Source organism: Corvus moneduloides, chromosome 1 (assembly GCF_009650955.1).
Source record: "Corvus moneduloides isolate bCorMon1 chromosome 1, bCorMon1.pri, whole genome shotgun sequence".
NCBI classification, from domain to species: Eukaryota; Metazoa; Chordata; class Aves; order Passeriformes; family Corvidae; genus Corvus; species Corvus moneduloides.
In genome coordinates, this window is record NC_045476.1 from 75,070,444 (window position 1) to 75,093,403 (window position 22,960).

The following is a 22,960-nucleotide window of genomic DNA, read 5'->3' on the forward strand; positions in this document are numbered from 1 at the left end:
ATCTTCTTGTTCACATTATACCAAATACTTGTTCCAGTTTAGCACCATCAGCCTTAGGGGAACATGTAACATCATCCCTTACAATTCAGTGCATCTTCAGAGTACTGTATATTTTTTTAATGATTACATAAAAACACTGTAATAGGGTTTATGTTTTTCTTTTAAAATAGTATCACTGTTAGAAATACTATCACTGTCAGAAAATAGAAAATAACACCATATTATTCTTTTTTGTTGTTGTTGTAGGAGACTTTCCTGAATACAAGCAGCTCTTAAAAAAAAACCCAATAGATAAATTTGCTTTAATGAAGATGGTACTTGCAGCCTTTAATAAATTGTACGTGCTCATCTACACACTAAGACAACAGAAACCTTGCTTGCTGCTAACATGGAAAATCTGAGTGGTCCAGAAGACTGGATCCATTACCCAGTGAATGACTAAGAATGAGGCTGGCTGTCCTCGCTTAGAAAATCCTGATCTGGTCTAACATTTAAAAAATGTGAAATTTCAAGGGTGAGAAAGTGCTATGGAAGCCCACGCATGAGAAAGCTGCAAAAAAAAAAAAAAAGTGCTGCAGAAACCTCTGGTGTTTCATGTACATCCATTCACACACACACACAAATGTATACAGTAATTGTTTTGAGACACAGTTTAGCTCTTTTCTCACCCATTAGAGGAACCTAATCATAAGACTTGAGCAACATAAAAAGCTTTTGAAGCAGAAAGACTAGACACTGGTGTGTTACATCTAATGGAAACCATATTACACAGCAGTCTTTCACTTCTGAGACTGATTAGAAGCTGTATTGTATTTACCACACTATGAAGACAATAACCTGAGACAGAACATTAGCATAAATCATTAATTCATTGTGGGTGAATTCTAGAAGAGGAGATCTTTCTAAAGGGAAAATGATCACATTAAAATACAGGCAAACTTGAGGAAAACAAACTGTGCCAAGTAAATGGTGCCAAAATTAAGTAATTCATAGTTATCATACTTGGTCTTCAATAGGAAGAATTTAGAGCACATGAAAATACAACAACAGCTTAACAAACCAATGGGAAAAAAGTCAGCTGAGTATTACCTTGGCTATCTGAAAGCCCACTTGCTGGAATTAAACAGATCATATTCCAAAAGGCTCACATAGCTAATAAATAGTACTGGAAGACAGTGAACAACAGAGGACTGAGCACAAGTAGACTGTCCTGTGCTTACTAAGAATTGCCTATTCGCAGCAAATGAAAAAGCAAGCATGCAAAATTCTCCATATAAAAATAATTAGAAAAAATCCACCAATTTCTCCTCTCCTTTAATACTTACATGTAAGTTTTAGAAAGCAAAATTGTCACGTGACATTGCTCTGCAATAATTTCAATTAAAATAAATGATGTTGCTTTTAATGCAATTTACAACCTCATAAATAGCCAACCTGAGGAGAAAAGAAACAAAACAAAAGAAAAAAGCTACCTACCATTTACCCAGCAACCAAATACCAGTATGAAAGATATCACATTCCTCTTTCTATGTTTTAGATATAGAGGAGCATTTTGATATTCCAAATATTAGGGGATGTTAGTTGCTACTGATACTTTTAACTCATTACTAAGAATGCACTTGACATCTCTTGGGAAAGAAAAAAACCCCGCATGCCCTAATTTGCAGGTTCTCTTTTAAAGCTGGCATCTGTCTGTCTCCTTACTGCACAAAATAAAAGGCAAGCTTTCTGTTTGCAGGCTCCAGGTCACTTGCTCAGTTGCTACCCTCAAATCACAGCACGCAAGGGCTGCATTCCACCTGAGGAGTATTTGTGGCAGCTGCCACGCAGAGATGTCTGTGCTCACCGGGGTAGAAGGGGGCATTCCAGACTGTGAAGCTGATTGTGCTGAAGTGTTTGCTAACAGGGATGTCAATGAAGTAAAGGAGTTTCAGTACCTGAGTTAACAAGCTGCTGCTCCATGACCCCACAGCCCAGGACCTCCATCCATTCTCCTTGGAAGTTGATCTCCATCTCAAAGGAAGGGTGAGTAAATGGGAAGTAGCAATCTACCCATCTGACTTGCAGTCCTGTATCAGTGTTTAAAAAATAAATAAATATGAAAGGGTGTATGCTTAAAAGGCCATCCCTCCAACCATCTGTAAAACTTGCCCTTCAACTAATGACATGAATTACAGCAATCCAGAGAAAATAAATAGCAAACAAACTAATTTACAACACTTGTGCGAGGCGATAAATCTTAAAACCTGTGAAAAAAAATGACCATGTCTTTTCTAATATGAAAAATGCTTTGTGCAATTCAAGCACCCTTTGAAACCAAATCAATCATTTGTCAAACTCTAGCAACCACCTGGCATCGAACAAAAATGAGCCAAGATAATGGGAAAGTCAGTAATTTTGTTATTTTTTGCACCAGGAAATGACTGCTTCTCACAGGAAAAGCTAGCTAAGTCTTTAATTTTTACTTAGTATTTTATGGATTGCCTAGGCAAGTAATTTTTTTTCATCAGAACTTAATTAAAATACAGAGCTATTCTCTCTGTATATGTTTAAATATGAAAGTTTAAAATAGATATTAATATACACAAATAGAAATATATTTTCCAAGTTGTACATTATTAAGTTATGCAACACATGCACAGAGCATTCTGGACCCGGTAGATAAGTGTAAGAGAAAAGCCTCACTTGGTAAGTCCCCACCATCCTCTCCAGCTCAGCACTTCTGCAAATACCACTGTGCAAAACAAGGAAAGTCCTGGCATCTCAGAGCAGTGGAGCCAGAAGAGAGCAAGGTCTTCAGCGCTAAGAAAAGCAGAGTTGTTGTCCAAGCCCTCATTATATTTGATGAGCTTTAGTTCTTCTAATGATTTACAGCACCTTTGTTTCACTAAACAATTTTTTCTAACTATTAGGTGTCAGGAAAGAAGTCTCAGAAACATGAACACAGAAACTCAAAAGAGAACTGAAATGCAAATTCTGTAAGCTAAGCTAATGTCTTAACCCCAAATCCATCTTCTCTTCAGTTAAGCCAAATGCTAATCAGTGTTGGGATCATTAAGAACCAGGCAGGTCCAGCTTCGAAAACAAGGAGCACTGCAAAGGAAGTGAGGGTGACAGCAACTGTTAACATTCCTGGTTTGATCTTCAGGCTTTTTTGGGGTTGTTTCATAAAAGGAATGTAAAACATGAAATTGCACGATTCATACAGGAAGTTTTTCAAATAAAAACATTTTATGTAGCCTCAAGGATTAGATCTTCTTTAATTACTTCTGAAACATCAAATGTGGCTACAGAAACTGAAACAAAAAATTACGACAAAGGTACACATGCATGGCCAAAACATAAAATACCTCCGAATAGTCACAGAGAACTTTCTAGATGCTGTGAAATTTCAAATGGCAAGGCAGGTTTCAACACAAACAGACTGGTACTTCTAGATTTTCTTTGCTTTCTTAAAAACCAACCTCAGGAAATTACATGAATAATGAAAAAGCTTTTTGGTAATTGTATATACAGAACTCAGAAAACTGGAAGTATTTGCAATAGTTTCATTCACAACTGTACTGTGACTTACAGCAATCATTTTATTGCCTTTTTTTTTGTCTGCATGACAATAAAAAAATACATTGATGAACATAGTCGTGTATACAATAGTATGGTGTGCAGAAAACATTTTTTTTATTTGCTGATCTTGGCATTTTTAATCCTAGGGCTGTGAACATATAAAATATTCTCATTTAGCTTGCAACATTTGCAACTGTAGCAACTACATTGAATATTCAACTAGTTTCACTCAGTAACAACATTCAGATAATGGTTTCTTATTAATCCTCTGATTACTTAAAAAATGAAGCTCTGGGAAAAATAGGATTTCTCAGCTGTTTGTTCTTAATTAAAATAAATTTTAAAAGGTAAAAAAAGAATTTAAAGCTCTTTTTATTTTTGAATTTTAATGCATACTAATACTTAAGAGGCTTCTGTTTTAAATGCAAATAAGCAAACAAACAAAAATCTAAATAAACCAAAACAAATTCACAATGAAGAAACAACTCTCACCTTCATTCTGTTCTCTAAATTAATAGTTAATCCCACATACCACAATAATTTTATTCATACAGTATCCAGGCCATTTGGGAATACCTCTCTAGTTTATATTCAAGTGTTCTTTCAGACTTCTGGCTCTAAAGACTTTACTGAAAAGCAGAGGGTGCTCAGCCTTCAGCAACATTAACTGCATTTCTATAGAGTGTCACAGATAAATGGGTACATTTATTATTTAGATACAAAATATTGTCTTGGTGCTCAATATATTCCCAAGGAATAAAGGGCATTGCTTAAACTCAGCAAATTAACCCACTACAGATTAAAAAGGATTATGGTGATTAGGCTTCCTGTAGTACTACATAATTTGCCTGATTTGGCCTAATTTATTTCTTCACATACAGCCTATGAAATACTGGCAAAACTGATATTTTCTAGAAATTATATCTGTCTTAAAGTAGGCACTTACAAGAGCACAGTGCTGAATCTAATCAAAGCCTGACAACTAGACACAAACTCCGTAACTTTTCTGGTTCAAAGAAATTATTTGTGTTATCAGACACAAACACACCCGCTCATTTCAGAGCCTCACAGTGTTCATGGGAGTCCTTCCAGTGGGCAGGTGTATATTCATAACTGTGCTGGGTTGATTCTGGCTGAACACCAGGTCCCCAGCAAAGCTGCTCTACCATGCCCCTCCTCATCTGGACTGAGGGGAGAAAATATAATGAAAGGCTCATGGGTCAAGGTAAGGTCAGGGAGAGATCACTCACCAATTACAGTCGTGGCCAAAACAGACTTGACTTGGGGAAACTTGTTTAATTTATTACCAATAAAATCAGAGTAGGATAATGGGAAATAAAACTAAATCTTGAAAAGAACTTCCCCCCCATCCCTCCCTTCTTCTGGGCTCAACTCCACTCCCGAATTCTCTACCTCCTCCCCAACAGCAATGGGGATGGGGAATGGGGGCTGCGGTCAGTTCATCACCCATTTTCTCTGCCACTCTTCCCCTGCTCCAGGGTGGCATCATGCCCACCAAAGACAGTCCTTCATTAATTGCACCAGCGTGAGTCCCTCCACAGGGTGCAGTCCTTCAGGAACCTCTTGTTCCAGCATGGATCTCTCCACAGGGCCACAGGTGCTGCCAAGAGCCTGCTCCAGCACAGGTTTCCAACAGGGTCCCAGCCTTCTTTGGGAATCCACCTGCTCCAGCATAGGGTCCTCCATGGGCTGCAGGTGGATCTCTGTATCGCTATGGACCTCCACGGGCTGCAGGGGCACAGCTGCTTCACCATGATCTGCACTGTGGGCTGCAGGGGAAACTCAGCTCAGGCACCTGGAGCACCTCCTCTCCCCCCTCCTCCACTGACCTTGTGTCTCAACGAAGGCATCTGAAGGGCTGCTTCTCACACATGTTCTCATTCCTCTCCCTGGCTGCAATTGTGCTGGACTTTTTTCCTCCCTTTTAAAATGTGTTATCCCAGAGGTGCTACTACCATCACTGATGGGCTCAGCCTTGGCCAGCACTGGGTCCACCTTGGAGCCAACTGGCACCGGCTCTGTCAGACATGGGGCAAACTTCTGGCACCTCCTCACAGAAGCCACCCCTGTAGTCTCCCTGCTACCAAAACCTTGCCATGCAAACCCAATACAGTAACTTCTATTTCAGATCAGGATGGAAATAGTGAATAATTATTGTTATTTCTGAACACTGAATCCAGGTAAGCAATTGGTTGTAGCCTGCACTCAAAAGTAATGGTGTTACCAGATATTAAGCTAAACAAGTGATAGCCTAATTGAGTCTCATAATGAAAAAGGCTTGACCAAAGGCACTGAAAAAGAAAGAAAAGAAATAAGGAACAAACACTTTAAAGCAGCCTGTTGCTACACTGCAGCACAGAAGCAACAAAGCCTGAGACCCAGGTGGTCTTCACTGACCGGAAATTCTCTTTGTTGCTGTGAGGATTATTTTTAGAGACGAAGTAATGGAAGAGAAAGGAGAGAGGTGCAGGGTGGGTGCTGGGAAGCACAGAAGGTATTGAACTGTGGCCTCTTGAGGTGTGTGTCAATTTGTAAGTACTCTGCACCTTGTTGTTTCAGATAACTCATCACGCAGCAGACAGGAGCTGGCTGCCCATATAAACCTGCATTAGCTCACATTTTTCAGAAGTTATTAGCCAGACCATTATGTCCCTGATCATTTTATTTTTTTTTCAACTTGTTACACTCATAGATTGCCATGCACTCAAAAGAGGTATCAGTACAACAGAATTAAGAAGGAGAATGAGCAGAACAGCATGTTTGATTTAAAAGACATCCAGTGGTGGTTCAGAGAGAACCAGCAGTGGCAAACCCATCAGTCAAAGCACAGCATTACTCATTCTCATGCCTTCCCTTACCAGTGCCTAGGAACTGGGTAGATAAATATGGAACAGCAGTGAATTTTGAGCCATTTCATCTGAAGCAATGAATCACAGAACCAGCACACAGTCATTATTTTCTATTTGCTATAGTAAGACTACTTCTGAATCTCTCAGGGTTCAGAAAGCTTTTGGCCAACTACAGAGAGGTTAGAGAAAGAACCATAGTTGAGAAAGACTGGCTACCTTTATGAGGAAGTCATGGACAGCCTTGTTACAAGGTAACTAAAATGAGAACTAACAGACTACCAGATCTGTATGGGGAGATGGAGGTGTAACTTAAATTAGTGGATTTTAAGTGTGCACCTTATGCAGGTAACAGACAAAAACTAAGGAAGGTGATGTCTAGGTGTAGTATTTGAAGTAGCTTCTTGACAGAAAAATGGAAGAAACTGAAAGACAATCACTTGTAGAATGCAAAATCAGGCATGTCATAGCACCAGAAAATGCCATAAGAACTACCTTACATTGTCAAGTTTTTAAGACAACTGATTGCATGCTCCAGAACTTTCTCCCTCCTCTAATACGTGTCATTCCTTTGCCTGTTGGCAAATCCAGAAAGACATAAAAAGACAAACTTTTGGGGTAAGTGAAGATTTCTGTGAAGTCTTTGACCTTCCTCAGGATAGCACAGTGATTTTTAAGCAACTTTGTTTTGTCAGCACTGAATTATCCAAATAGTGTGGTAGGAATCAGATAGAGCACAACTGTCTCATTAAATATTATAAAAACTAACCTAGAACAACACATAGAAAAAGAAAACAAAAAAAGGCAGGTAGGTGATATGACCTTTCTGCAGAGATCCTGCAGAGATCCTAAATCTATCATCAACCTGAGCTAGTAAATTCCCAGAGAATCACTGCAGAAGCACAGCTTCCAAATCCAGGACTTCAGGCACAATCTAGTTTATGCAAAACTAACATGCACAGCAGACTTAATCTACAATCCAAACAATCTGCCCATGAAAAACAGTTGACTGTATGACAATGCAACATTTCAGTCACTTACTGCAGCTGTGGTCATGCTATCCTGCTAGAAAAGATGTGCAACTTCACTACAGTATTCTGCTGACAGCACAGGCTGTAAAGAATACAACTGATGTCAAGTATAAAGGGAATGAAATTTTTGCTTTTAACAGAACATGGGGCTTTATGAAATATCCACATAAAGGAAAAACATAGAAATTTTCCAAGAAAACACATTTAAACACATTTTAAATTTTAAGTTAAAGTTTACAGGAGTCAAGAAGTACAAAGTAATCAAGAGTACTGTGTAAAGTGAAGAGTAAAATGCTAGTTAAGAGACAAATTTATTTATGTGTGCCCCAAGCCAGTTGCAGTGCACTGATGTCATACACCTTCTGCCTAACATGAACTTTCCTCTTTGAATACTTTGAATTCCAGTATTTCCATGAATGGGGGGGGCAGGGGGAGGAGGGGGGCGGGGAATACACACATATCTATACATGCATATCTATAATTAGATTTAATTCAATAACTGTATCTTGTGTTTGTATTTCAGGAAAAATACTGGGGGTATAGAAATAGAAAATCCCTACAGTAAGAAGGTGTACAAACTAGTTTTAGTTTGTACATTTAAGACAATTTATGAATATATTTTAATGTCTTCCTAGCTACTGTGTGGACTGTAGAAGAACTAGTAATAGCCACATGCTAAGGCTTAAAGTGCAGCATCTGTCAACAGTTAGAGAAGGATGTCACTGCAGTCTGAGATACCACTAATAACTCCTAGAAATTGCTCACTTTAAACATCCTCAGCATCTGAGGTTGATCTAAATACATCATTCTTACTGTTACTCACTTTCATTCTAATTTTGTATGTTTCAAAAGGCCACTGTTAAGTAAAGTACACCTATAAGAAGCTCTGAGCTGAGGAGCTTAAAAATATTTGTCCAGGTAGAATAGAACAAAAACTGGTAAAAGTTTTGTTTGCTATAAGTCAACTTTAGAAATTCAGAAAAATATTCAATTCAAGCAGTCATATATAGAACTTGATATCATTATCAATCCACTCTTGGAAGTACTGCTCTAAGTGCAGTAAACATCTTTAAAGACCTTAGAAAGTAGGCAAGATACCTCATGCATTCTAATACCATGCAGTATTTCCTCAACAGAAAAATGAATCAGCTCAGGAGAGCAGCCTCCATGCCAGGAAATAGCATTAATGTAGCAATTCTGACTCAGGCCATTTATAAATTCAGTTCCTGAAACTGAAAGCAGGTATTTCTGAGGAGAGAATACTTCATTCATATACACATTCATTACCCTTCCTCATTCCACTGTAAGTACCAAAAAACAACTATTTTTCAGCTTGATGTGAACTTAGCAAACATGGTTTGCCCTCAGCTGGAAGTTTTAATTTATCTGCATAAGGGAACTGCTCACGGCGCTTTGTGTGCACACACAGCAGAGCAGCACATGGACACACACACCCCTTCCCTGCTCCTGCCCATCCCCATGCCACTGGTGCAGGATGTGAACACTTCCCAAGCTCTCACGCACCCCAGATGCGATGCTGCACCCATGGTCCATCCCTCCAGGGACATGGGAGGCCCAAGTGGATGAAGCAGAGGAGGTCCTGCACTGCTTTGCGCTGGAGCTGGAGTTGCCTCTCCTCGCAGGACGCACGCTGACAGGCCTTTAGCACACAGCTTCTGCCAGACCACTGCTTGCAGTTGGGTCTCCACAAGTCACCACCTGTATTCATGCCCACTACATTACCCTGACACGCTGCACACCAAAATATTTTCACAAAAACCTGCTGAGTCAACACAGCGTTGTGTGCACCAGTATTTAGGAAAATCCAGAGAGGAGTGTGTGGCCTCTTGGAAAAACCCATGTGGCTGCTTCTGTATTGCCAGCTGTCAACACAACCCCTAAGCTTCCTGTCTGTGCAGCAAAATGTTTGCAAAAGCCCAAATGACTACAGCCATGAGCAGTCTGGGGGAAAAGGTGCAAGAACCTACCATCACCAAAGATGTGAGTCATGAGCTTTGTGAGCACTTGCTTCAGGTTGAACTCTACCAGCCTCACTGCCTCCATGGTGTGACACTCCTGCTTGTGTGCAGTGCGATGGCCTTGCTCAAACAGCTGTAAACCTTCACCATCTTTAATGCTGGAGAACAACTAGAACAAAACCACAAAAACACCAGTGTTTTGCATCAGTGACCTTCTAAACGAAAATAAAGAATGAAATTTCATTGATTTAAGTGGGAATCTTACCTGCTAGGTCTGCACTGTGAAAAACAAATATAAAGGCTGTGACTTTATACAAATTCTGTCCACTAAATGCAGAGATGAATCATCATAAGAACAAAAATACTCAAATAATCAAATCTGGTTTATTTTTGTACTGTATCTTCAAATAATACAATTAGCTTCAGGAAAATAATAATTCACAAAATGAACATCTCTCCTTTTCTGATTCGTTACTTTGAAAGTTATCATGCAGAACAAAGTACTCTGTACAGTGTATTACACCCCAAAAACTACAAAACACAGTGGCATTTATCATGACTTCAAGTTTTTTAGTACTTGAATGATGTAAAAGAAATACCACAACACCAAAAAGGAAACAAAACCACAAAAACACAAAACCAAGCAAACAACAAAAAAAACAGACCCAACCTCCCACCAAAAAAAATGAAACCCAAAAAAAAGCCAAAAAAACCCAAATAAACCCTGGAAGTTTAATGAGACTTAAGCTACTTACAGTTGATTCATCTTGGGTACAGTGTATTCATCTAAGGACTACCATTTTCCTGCATATTCCCACACACAGCATCCTTTTTGTGAACAGGAATTTTGTCAATGGGGCATTTAAGGATTCATGATCTCAGGTGGGGGTTTCCAGATAAATTACAAAGCACCAGGACAGCTGTTTTGGGATGTAGGAGACTTGCTCTTCACTCAGACGCTGCTCCCCACCACATCTGCTGCAAGTTGAAGATTTCTGTTTCTGGCATATCCCCATATGTTTCTGGCCAGGTGATCCTGGACAGATACATACCAGCAAATCTATATCCTCTCAGAAAGACCAATAAAACATGCTCATTAAACAACATTGTTGGAGGCTCGGTGTCTTGGGGAGACAAGCAGGCAGTTTTACAGTCTAAAGAGCATTTTTGTTCGAAATCCTTACAGCTGTGCAAAAACCCTATCTCTGGGGTGAAGTCTGGAGGGTAGGGAGCGCCAATTGTGAAAGTGTTTCTAGTGCCCTTTCCTACCCCTCCTCCTCCACCTTCCCATAGTCAATCAAGCACAGAGGGAAAAAACATGCACTGAGATTTTCTTCCCATTAAGCCTCCCAGCATAACTAGCTCTTAGTCAGGAGATGCCATGAATAGTGTGCAATCTTAACAACTCACGGATGCCTGCAGAAGTTGTTTTAACTGTAAAACTGTAGTTTGATGCCTTCAGAGCGCTAAATGCTCTAAACAAAAAGTTCAAATGAATCTCTGGTAGTCCACAAATGCTGGATACAATTAATTAGGACTAGTTTCTTGCACATTTCCCACAGACACAACGAATGAAGAGTCTGAGTTCAGACAGCACGCAAACTAGCACCACAGTAGATTGAATGAATACAAAAAAACATCCAGTAGCATAAGTTTTTATTGCTAGCCACAAGGAGTTTGCTGGAAGATAGAGAAAACACCTCTCCAGTTAATCTCCTTAGTGTGCTGCAGAAAATACTAAATTAAAAAGGAAAGTAGAAATACCAAATAAAATGACTCTCCATCAGTCTAACAAAAATGCCTTTACTAGCCAAAAGGCAGCAGCTTGACAAACAAAGTATCACACATTTAAATAACACGTTCTTTATACAAGCGCTCATCTGAGATTAAACCCCCTTCTTCGTACTGGCATTATTCCTACCTTGGCTGGAACAAGCAGATAATACCCACTCTGTAACTAATTTGCTGTCAGCAACGCAGATAGGTCATCCAGCATGTGGCTTTGAAAGCCAGGGGGAATTCAGAGAGGCCAGCATTAGCCTAGGGAGTATAATTGTCTTAGGCTCACCAGGTGGCCAGTGGAGAGACACAGCCTCCCTCACAGAGGAACACGGAGTGGCTAAATTAGGTTCCTGCTCTGAACTATCCTATGCAGGTAGCTGTTTTTTCTATTGACTCACTCACTAAGCCAGAAACACCCTTCAGGCAACAGAGATGTTCCCTCTTTGGACCAGAATACACTGTATTTACACATTAGAAGGTACATTTGTTATTTTAGGACATGAAACTCTCTTCCTCCATTTCCCCTTCACTCCTCCCTTCAGCTGAAGACTGGCTCCTCAGACCACTGCAAGGAACAGACAGTCTGGACACTAGCCTTTAAAACACAGCATACATATCAACAAGTACGTAGAAATACTTTTCCTTACTGTTGTATTATTCCTGAAATGTTGATATCACAATTACAGTCTTAAGCAAAATTCTGTTTCAGTGGTTTATATCAGATGTGGAAATGAAATACATGCAAGAATCATTAAGTACATTGGATCATAATCCAGCCCTGTAACCTGCCTGAGTCCTCATCCTGCCAAACCAGTCATATGCAACTTCTCCTTCTCCAGGCCAGGACAAGTGTCCATGCAGCAGTGCGCTGAGCCAGGCTGGGAGGTGGCTCTGGATGGGTGGTAACCCAGGAGAAGGGAAGAAACTGAGGGATGTGAAAAAATGATCAAGTTTTGCTTAGTAATGAAATCTCAGCATAGTAGCAACACCAATAGATGAGCTGGCACGTGGAACAGGGCTGGGCCACTTTGGACACAGGCGTGACTCCAGCCCAGTTCAGACAGGCTCTGAAAACACAGCCATAGGGAAGTCCCTGAGAGACAGGCAAGACAACAGCCTGTCAGTCAGGCACTGAAAGGCACTTTGGTATTCTCCATAGAGGCTCCATCAGCTGCAGATGGGGTTATAGAGTGAAAAAAAGAGATGCCTTACAGTTGTATTAATATTTATTCCCGACTTTCCATTCATTGACATTGCTACGTCAATATGAGCAGCTTTACCGATACACCAATTTCACTATTACAATGATTGAATTAAGTACATGTCTTGGATTAGAAACACTTCAACATTTCCGTACACATAAAGCTGGGAAAGTCAAAGCTTGAATAAAATGAAGAATCACCTACAGTCACTCCTTTCTGATGTCAGCTTTTCTCAAGCACATATCTGAGCAAATGGAGAAAAAAAATACCTAACAGTCTTGCATAAAACACTGACACATCCAAGACAACATTTTCACGTACATTCATTCCTTTGGTGCAGACTAAAGCAGCGTGCACTATCTTACTGTACTGAATACGATCAGTCACTACTACAACCAGGAAAAAAATTTCCTGTAGCCATAAATCGAGCACTTACGTGTCTTTCTAGTGTAAGGACAAGAAGATTTTTCTTTGAGTGAAGGTGTGCAAAATATTGAATACTGTATCACCATGCAGAAGTCAAAAAAACTAACACCAGGATTTATCAGCATATCTGACTGGTGCTGCATTATGAAGGAGAAGGCAGAAAGGAATTGAAGCGACCTAACCATGTGGCATGAAGTTTACTCACAGTTTAGCTCATAATAAAAATAAATTAAAATCTGATAACATGTAATGGCAAGAAGACATGGGGTTTTAACTGGACAAGTACAAATGGAGCTATGCTCCTTCAAAAGCACATTCCAGTATTCCTCAGCCTGGCATGAAGGGCAGAAGTCACATGTGTGATTTAAACAAAGACCCCAGCGTTTCTTCGGTCACTTGAAAAACTTTTTTGTCTCACATCCCTTCATTATCCATACATTTAGTATTCAGTCCAAAATAAGTGTCTCTTTGCAGGATGGCATTCATAGGTTTCAGATCAGAGAGATCTGAAACTACATCCTGTCTTTCCACAATGCAGTTGTGTATTCCTCCTGCCACTCATGCATACACCAGTGATCAAGATAATGAATAAATCATGCTCATGTACTTATACTCACAGATAAACCAGCATTTAAGATTATCTCTATGAGGATCTGCACGTGACAACACCCAACCTTGCCACACCAAATACATTTTGTCTCACTGGCCCTAATAAATATCCCTAAAAATGAACCAACAGCTGCACTCTGAACCCACTCACAAACAGCAAACCCTTTCCACAACATTTTAAGTGGAACTCAGGACTCAACCAATGGATCAGGAATTATGAAGATGATGCCACCAACAGATGGCTCAAGGAGAAAACCTAATGTCAGTCTCAGTCAGCCACCAAGGTGTAAACATACGCCCTGATCCAGCCAGTTCCAGGTACCAAAGAGAGATCCACATGACAGAAGGCTCTTCATGTCATATCAATAAGAATTTTAGGGGGTGGAAAATGGCAAAAATGACTTCAACCCACAAGCTTGGGGTTGAACCTTAATTTCTACATCCTTCCATTTCCACTCCTCCAATTACAGCAAAGAAAGGTAATCTCTGTTGTTTTTTGGGGGTAGACGGCTTGTGTTTTGGGTTTTTTAACCTAATCAAAGTGTTTCTGTAAGAAAAGTGAAAACGATAAAGATGTTTTCAAACCATAAAGAAAAAGTAACACTGCTACACCTGATACAATGATTAAGACATACATGATAGACTTCTGTTTCTGTGGCAGTAGAAATTCCTTTACTTTTAAGCACCTTAGACTTCCCAAATACACTTGTAGGCATTTTGCTCTCTTTTTTTCCCTGCACAGTTCAAATACTGCATTGAATGTATATAATTGCTTTATTCTGAAAAGCCTTCTTGATTTGTTTGGTTTTTTTAGCTGGACAACAGAGAGTAAGACAAAGTCTGAAAAAAAAAATGAAGTCTTTGCAGTAAAAGATGCACTATTGGTTTTCAAACTTTCTAGACTATGGATCACTATGAAAATCTAGCAGACCGTCTGATGCCCTTCACCGTCAAATTTTCAACTAAAAATAACAACGAATACAATTTGGGTCCTCGGATCAGTGAAGATCTATTTATTATGGCATGATTTATACACCACAACTTGGAAACTACAGAATAATGCAAGGTTCACAACTTGGACAGATACCAGAAAAAGTGAAGTCAGTTCCACCTGAACTAGCCAGGCCCTTTATTGCTACCACTCAGCTAAACTGAAGCTTCAGGAATAAATTCACCTCAGAATATTCTAGCAAAGTAATGCTGCTGCTCTTTTTCTTACCAAGGTGAATCTAGTTCAAGTGCCTCTGCTCCTGTACAGCGCTCGCCACTCCCTGTGAGAAGAAGGGCCGTCTCTCAGGCTCCTTGGCACTGATGCTTTGCTCACAACCCCACCAATAAGTTGTAGAGGGCTAAGAAGGGTACCTTTCCTTGGCCATTTAAGCCTTTTAAAATATTTGTTCCTTGTGCCCAGCTAAACACTGCTCTTATGACTCCTACTCACGCTCACAAGCACTCTCAGACATACTCCAAATCACTCCATAAAATAGGCTGATCCCTGGAACACTATAAATTGATTTAAATTCCTTTACATATGAGGATTTAAAAAATGGACTGAAGACAGGAAGGAGCTTTCCTTTGATACAATGTCAGAGCAGAAGAACAGTGTCCAAAGCTGCAGCAACATACAGGATTTTGGAGAAGTCAAACCTAAAGACATGAGTTTTCCAGGTGGAAACCCAGCATGGCACTTGATTAAAAAAAACCTCAAAACTGCAGATCAGTGGTCAATCAGGAGTTCACATCATCCCAAACCACAAGGAAAAAAGCAACATTTTTTTTTTTGCTTTTTAACAATACACAAGGAATATTGCCAAGCTACACAAGTATGGGAAGATGAGGAAAGGAGTATGTACTTAGATGAAAAAGAGAAAAATCTACTAATCTTCTATTAGCTAGAACAAGAGTCTTTACATTTTGGGATATAAAAACTAGAAGCTACAATATTGGCTTTCTTTTTTCAATTATATATAGTCCTTTGGAGGAGTAGTCCTTTATTTGTAACTAGAATATCTACCATTTTTCCATTGCATCCTAACAAAAAAGTTTCCATTTCCACCATAAGCATTTCAATGGAGAATAAAGATGTATCCCTACTACTTCTAGCACAAACAAGCCCGATAAGAGCATATTTTTTTCATCTAGACAATCTTGTATTCGCCTCCACTGGAACAGGGTTACTAAATTAGAGGAGCAATTTCCATGTTTTAGCATCTGTTCCCCTTAAAATTTGTGTATCATTCAGTACAGACTATAAAACACCGTACAAAGTCTCCTTCCAATGTGTAAACATCTTTTGTTGTCAACTGAAAGCTGTTCATTGACTGCCATTGGGTTTATATTGGCTCCCTCTTCTGGCTGACAGGCACAAAGTGCAATTTAGTTGAGATTTTTTTTCTCTTTTCCATAAATTATGGAACTGCACCAAAGCCAACGGCATAGCACAGAAATAATTTCTCTTATAATCCACCCAGGAAAACTGGCCAGTTCAAATTTGACTACAGCAGTATCAAAATTGCCAATCCAAAGCACTGACAAAAAGAAAAAAAAAACCATATACCATAGAAAGAAAAAAAAATCCAAACACCAATTAGAAGAAAAACATGAATGCTGGAGGAAGTGAATACAAAAGAATATCACTTGGGGATACTGTTTAAGAAGAACAGATGATTTTATGCTCAGAATTCTGAAGTAGATTTGGGATTTCTGGTTTTAACTATTTATATTAGTTTCTAACTGTTCTATATATTACATTCAGATAATAATCACCTAAAATACTTTCAAATGTATTGAAAACATGTCTAAATGTATTGTCAGATGTTCTTTGATGGCAGTCCAAGGACATTTTTTAAAAGTTTATGAGAAATTTAAGCATGAATTATTCTTTTAGCAATGACTTTGGAAGATGGGAATTTCTTTAGTACTTTAATATTTGCACTCATACAAAGCTGCAGAAATGCATCAGTTACCTGCTCATCTTTGAATTATAGATTACTTCTCTCTTTAAAAAGTAATCAACCAACCATCATGAGAAAACATAGCCAAAAAAGCAAATAACTCACAAATATCTCAGAATAAGTACTGTAAAATTGCCAAACTCGGTTTATTTTTCCAGATCTTACTTCAACGTACAGATATTAACTTTGATATAAAGAATTATGCTGAAGGTTTCCATCACAGGGCAGGAGTTTTAACATAGTCATGACTACAGAATTTGGTATTTGTAAAGGAGACTCACTTTTGTACATATCCTACATCTTTCATATCCTGCCTAAAATTTCAGCTGAGAATGAAGTGATTTTCCCCCACACCTCCTAAACTGAGATCAAACATAAAATTCCTCTAAATTCAAGTTCCTATAAAATCACTCTACGCTTTTATCTTTCTTTTCACATCATCTTCGGTCTGTGGTCACTTACACTGACAAGACAGCAAATGATAAATGTAAAAATCAAAACAAAAAATTAGAGCAGCAAACTGACAACAGCATTTAAAATTACTATATTGGCCATAACATGAAATGTACCCAGGGCTTGTAGCTAAGAGCTAACAGTTTTTCCCTTGGTTCCAAAGATTCTGATCCTTGGTACTTGTGCAAATGTCTTCTCACCAGAGATTGTAGCCTGGTTATGAATGAAAAGTCTGAGACAAGGGTAACAGGCCCTGACAGTCACAAGTTTCTGCTCAGTGGGTTACAGCTTAAACTTGAGTATAAATAAATGAGTATCAGAGTATTTCTCTCATGTAGTATTACCTCTATTAAGTCTTTGTTCCGCTCAGACAGTTACTTCTGGAATTATTTAAATGTGGATTATTTTGAACAGGCAACCAGAACATAAAACACAGAAACAGTCCCCAGTGAAATTTCTGAATTACATATTAATTTTTTTCCACAAGGCTCTTGTGATTATGGCTGTAGAAAGGGGTATATATTGAAACACGAAGTGAAGCAAAAAAGGATGCTTCAGATTATGCTCAGGTTTATAATTTTTCAGGTTGCCCAATAAACAACACTTTACACATTGTGCACCACACCACTATTCTTTCTTCATCAGTATAGAAAGCTCTCCAATAACATCTCAATCATTTTCTTGGAGAAAAAGAGAGAAGAGAAAAAGAAACAATCTCCAATGCAATGAATTATATTGTTAAACATTGTGTATTTCTAGATGGAACATGTTAGTGAAAACATTTCTGTAACTCTGTTCCCAGTTATTCAAATCCTGTTATTCCTATTATTGAATTTGTAAAGTAGAAAGAAATAGTCTATCATTAGGACCAAAATTTCTTAAGGGGTACATTCATTAACAGGTATTTCAATTAGATCAATCACACCCGAGGTTGCAGCAATTTCCTCCTGCAAGAATATTGATGTTATAATTTTGTGGCAGATAAAATATTTCCATCTGAATGACTGAACTCCTGCTCAAGTAAAAAAAAAGTTGTCATGAACAAAAACGGTTAAGAAATGGAATTTTCTTTATATAGTATTGTATACCATATACCCTGATTGTATTCATAAATAGGCCTATGCAAAAAGAACAGCAAACAAACCAGGCTGCCTAAGTCTGCAATATTTCCATTTCGTGGTTCCCAAAGAAGCAGCTGCAGGCTGGATCCAGCACCACGCAGCTCACAGGACACCTGCAGGGGCAGGCATGTGTTCGCAGTGGAAGGACCAGCGGCCACACGGGGTGGGAAACGCCAGTGCAGGCAGCACGAGCCCCTTCCAGCACGGAGAAGACCAGTGTTCTCTGATTACCTTAGTTTTCCCTCAGGCATCCAAAGGCATTAGGCTTCTCTGCCAAGCTCCTGTCACCCATTGGCAAGCACATTAAGAACAGTCTACATCTCAGTATTATTAGAATAAGCTAGTTTTAGTTATAGAACTGTGAATTTGGCAGTATTGCTACAAGCATACACAAATTATACAAATCAATTACTATTTGGAAAACAAACTGGCTTATATTTACCACTGATCAATGATGCAGCAGAGTACTCTAATGACACCCAGGCATTTGCAGAACATGCAAGCTGTGCCAACAAAACATATAAACTTAAGAGTCTTGGACATCAACCTAGAGCTCTTTAGCTGATGCCTCTGGACTCTGATGGGTTTACTGTGTATGCACTACACACACATAACTATTGGCTGCAACATATGAATCCTTCAAGGCAGCTTTTTCAATTAATTTGATAGAGTTTTTGATAAAGTGATCTCACCAGAAGTGAGTTGTGACAGAAATAGAATTGAATTGTGCAGATCATTAACTGAACAAGTTGTTTCCTTTCAGATTATGTTTCATTTTGCTAGCTTTCAATAATATTGTCTTTCCATTTTTTCACATTTTCCTAGGGAATTTCATCATTGTTTTCAAATTCAACACTTTCCATCTACATTTTTCACAAATTAAAAATATTACTATATGATAAATCACTTGATCTTTATCAATGTGCAGCATAACATTGTTGCTATAATATGCTTACGTGCATGAACTTTGCTTACAGCAAGCACAAGACCAAGCAACTTACCCAAAAGGTCTTTCACCCCAACTAGAGAATTCATACCTCGTGGCAGGAGAAGAGGCGCACTCCCTCCATCTGATGGAAGACTGGGTAGTGGGTGTTATCAATCGTGTCTCGGCGGTAGACATCTCCCACTGCCAGAAAGGCATCTAGGCCAGAGTGTATCAAGTCCCACTGATGAGCTGATGTGTGTGCTCTTAGCATGTGGTCACGATTCAAGTAATAGTTATCCTCTTTCCTTCTGCTGGCATGGTTCTGTGGAATAAGTAAACTATCAAAATTCTGCTGGACTGTAACTACCGGGGAGAGACCATCATACACAGAAAAGAGCGGAGTCCCGTGGCGTCCTAGATAGTGTTTGTAGAAGTGCTCCTTCACCTGCTCCTTGATTAGCCACAAAGGGTGGTGTTTTCTGTTGTGCAAGTTCTTCCCCACCTTGGAAAGGATCTTCTCTGTGACATTGCTGTAGTCATCTTGAGGATAAGATTTACCAAGCAGTTCCACAGTATTTGAGCAGGGGGCACTGGCAGTGAAATCTGAAGGTACAGACTTGGATGAAGAATGCCTTGAATGGGTGGGAATTCCTCCTACCTTTACTTTTGGTGATAAAGCTGTTTTAGAATACTTAGCTACCCTCATGAATTTCCAGAGCATTGCCATTGTAAGCTTTTTTACGATCTAGAGAAAGAAAAGGAATTAAAAATATTTGAGTTAGGAACTGCAATCTTGCTGCAGAAATTGCTAGTATCTTAGGGATACATAAATCCAAATGTCTGCTTGATTAGTATGACAAAATTCCCATTATAAACCACTGTTTTGACTTCAGAGGAGGGAAAATACCCTTGTGGTCAAATTTCAGCTAGGATATTTTATTCAATTATCAGGCTTCTGCATCACTGCACCAGTATTAATGAATTTAGACCTAGCCTGAACCCCATTCCAGATGACACTCTTTAAAGATGAATAAACATCAGGCCTTCTTTCAAACAATATTTTTCATCCAATTAAAACATGAGGCAAATATTACTTATGAGAAACTCAAAAACTTAACAGTGCCCTTCAGCATTCAGAACTCGGTTATAATAAGCAATTAACTTATTGCTGTATCATCTGCCCCATTAGCAGAAGCTACTGAACATGTTTCACATCTACCTGATGCATGTGGCACCCACTATGCAATCATCACTAATTCTTATTTAATGCCAGACAAAACCAGTTTAACCTTTCAAACTACTGAACCACTGTGAAAAAACAGATGGCCAAAGCACAAGTCACGTATTTATATATAAACAGCACATTAAATTCACACATGAGTATTGCACAAGATTCACAATAAAGAGGCCATACAGTCAGAACCAATGTTAGGATTTTGCAGTGAGCACAAAACCCCTTTTTCTGTATGTTCCCAGGACGGCTATTTTCACAGTTCCACTACTGTACAGGGGAGTCAAGCTTGTCAGATACCAGGGAGGCAAAGTCATGAGATTCTTCAAGTTGTCTGAACTGAAGAACTCATTTCCCATCAAAGAGCCATCTTTACACATCCTCCCTGTTCACAGACAGGCTTTGTGCTTCATGTCTACACAGCTGCATTCTCTGTAGAGTTCAAAGATAATTCCAAAACCAAAGAGTTTTGAGAGTGGTGAACCTTTTGGTCACTCCATATGCACAAGCCCATTCTGAGATGAAAAATTACTTGAAAATCTACAGTTGGGCTTCAGAAATACTAGCAAAGTAAAATAATTAAGCATTACAATTTGCTATTATGGAATGGGAAAACAGAGGCATTAGAAGTTAAGTGACCAGGGAAAGGCATCTGCTACAAACAAACTGAGTTGTATTTCTCTATGAACCAAGAATTACAGGGCCACAGGTTTTCTGAGTGAAAGAATTTTCTGTGAAAGTCATCTTAAAGAACTGGGGGAAGAAAGGACATAGGCAATAATAAATACACCATAGTCTTCTAGGGATACCTTTCAATCTTTACGATTACAATATCTGGCTAGCTTTCCGCAGGAACATAAGGAAAACAAGTGTAAGTGAAAAATAAACAAGGTTAAGACTATTTTTCATACTCTCACACTTCAAAATATGTATGCAAATAGAACAGACATACTAGAATAGACAGCCCCAGAAAAAACCAAATCTGTAAAAGATAATGAGTACAGTCACATTTGGCTTTCTTTCTTCTGACTTATACCTAGAAGTTTTCCATAGGTCTGTTTTCTCAAGTAATTGTATCTCAATCAATCAATCAAAATAAAGGCAAGTTGGGTAGACAGAAATTAAATCTGGCTGGGAAGGGTAAGATTACTAAATATTTGGTTTAATCCTTTTTCTGGTAGAATATCTTTAGAAATAAAGAACAGCTACAAATTTTATCTAGCTTTGAAACTTTTAAGAAGGACTGCCTTTTGCAGGGGGGAAGCTAAGAGTTTACAAAATTATTTCACCAAATTAGCTCTTGATCATTACTGAGAATGTTCTTCAGTAAATGAATTCACACGCACACCAAAAACCACTCTGATGGAGGCTAAGCAAGGGATTGTCTTACATTTTGAAAAGAGCCTCCATTTTCCTGAAACATACGTTCTCCATCATGGAAAGTGAGTTCTCATTTTCAAACAGCTGCTTGAAATACCCAGTCCTAGTCAGATAATGAATTCAGCTTCCCTTAAGTAAATATCACCATCTGCCCATACATTTATTTTTCTAAAAAATTCAATTCAAAACTTATACATAACCATAATGAACAAAAAACTCTCATAACTTTATTGTGATTCTCGTGATGTTTGCTGCTTTCTTAAATATCATTCCTCTGAGAATCAGACAACCATATGAGAAGTTTAACTTTCACATAAACAGTTCTGATGATTTTAAATCTATGGAAAAAGGAATTAGAACATGCACCTTAAGTGTTGGAAGGCATTCTTTTTTGTTTGTTTGTTTGTTTGTTTGTTTAAGACTCATTATTTTTAAGGGAGACTCTGGTGTATACATCTTCAAGGGCTTACCTGATGATATTTCAGTATTTGTAATGAGGAACCCTGCTCTCAGTTTCTGATAGTTCAGAAACACATTTTTTTCCGAGCAAGTGATATATACTCCTCACAAACTTGTACAGGAGAAAAACCTACAGATAAACTTGTATCAGTTTTCATCCTAACATTATGCCTGTTCCTTAAATACTTGAATGGCATTATTACCTGCATTATCATTCTAATCCAAAGCAAAACCTGAGCAGTCAGTAATGTGAGCAATAAGAAAAGTTATAATTTTTTGATGAGTTATCCCATGTCCAAGTACTGCAAACAACAGCAAACAACCACTAAATGACCCACTAACATGGTATGACACAGAGCTCCAGAAACACTGAAGTCCTTCACCAATACTCTGCTGCTTCCCTTTCTCACCACAGAGTCACATATTCCTCTTCCAGAATCATTACAGAAAAATGGTATTGGACGTAGTTCAACTCAACTGGTAATAAGTTACATTTGGGCAGAGAAACCACTGAGAAGAAAGAAAGAAAGTAAATAATGTTTGCACTCTGCAGACTGTACACAAAATCTCCAAATCAAAGTAATGTTTACCAAGGCAGAGAGCAACACTGGAAAATAAAGAAATCTCTTTACCTTTCCTCCAGCAATAAATACCTGTTGTTAAGAACACACTAATTACTTATGTTCATTTATAACAAACACGTTTATGCTTTTATGTCTTTTTATTTCTGTCTACATTTATCTAAATGTCTGGAAAAGCAGTTTAAATTTAAAATTTTCTTCATTTACTTCCACCACGCTTTTCATTTGGCAGGGAAACAAAACTGTTTTCTGTGCACACTGACAAAACCTGAATCCCACAGCAAGGCCTGCCAGCCAGCTAACAAGCACAGCGAGCCAAACAGCAGCTGCAGGTCCTGTAGCTGAAAACAAATACATAAATGGGAAATAGACACTGAACAACCACCACTGGCA

General features: G+C 38.7%; 1 protein-coding gene across 5 annotated transcripts in view; it reads right to left on the reverse strand.

The window, feature by feature from the left end:
* FARS2 (phenylalanyl-tRNA synthetase 2, mitochondrial) overlaps positions 1–22,960 on the reverse strand; it is a 232,529-nt gene that overhangs the window by 159,204 nt on the left and 50,365 nt on the right. For 3 of the 5 annotated variants that reach the window (XM_032116240.1, XM_032116231.1, XM_032116249.1), the window contains 3 exons: positions 19,026–19,661; positions 9,451–9,610; positions 1,938–2,069 (listed from right to left, as the gene is read on the reverse strand). In XM_032116240.1, the coding sequence (XP_031972131.1) occupies positions 1,938–2,069; positions 9,451–9,610; positions 19,026–19,643 (910 nt within the window). In that variant the 5' untranslated portion in view covers positions 19,644–19,661. The remainder of the gene's footprint in view (positions 1–1,937; positions 2,070–9,450; positions 9,611–19,025; positions 19,662–22,960) is intronic. The other 2 variants (XM_032116265.1, XM_032116256.1) reach the window with 2 other exon arrangements.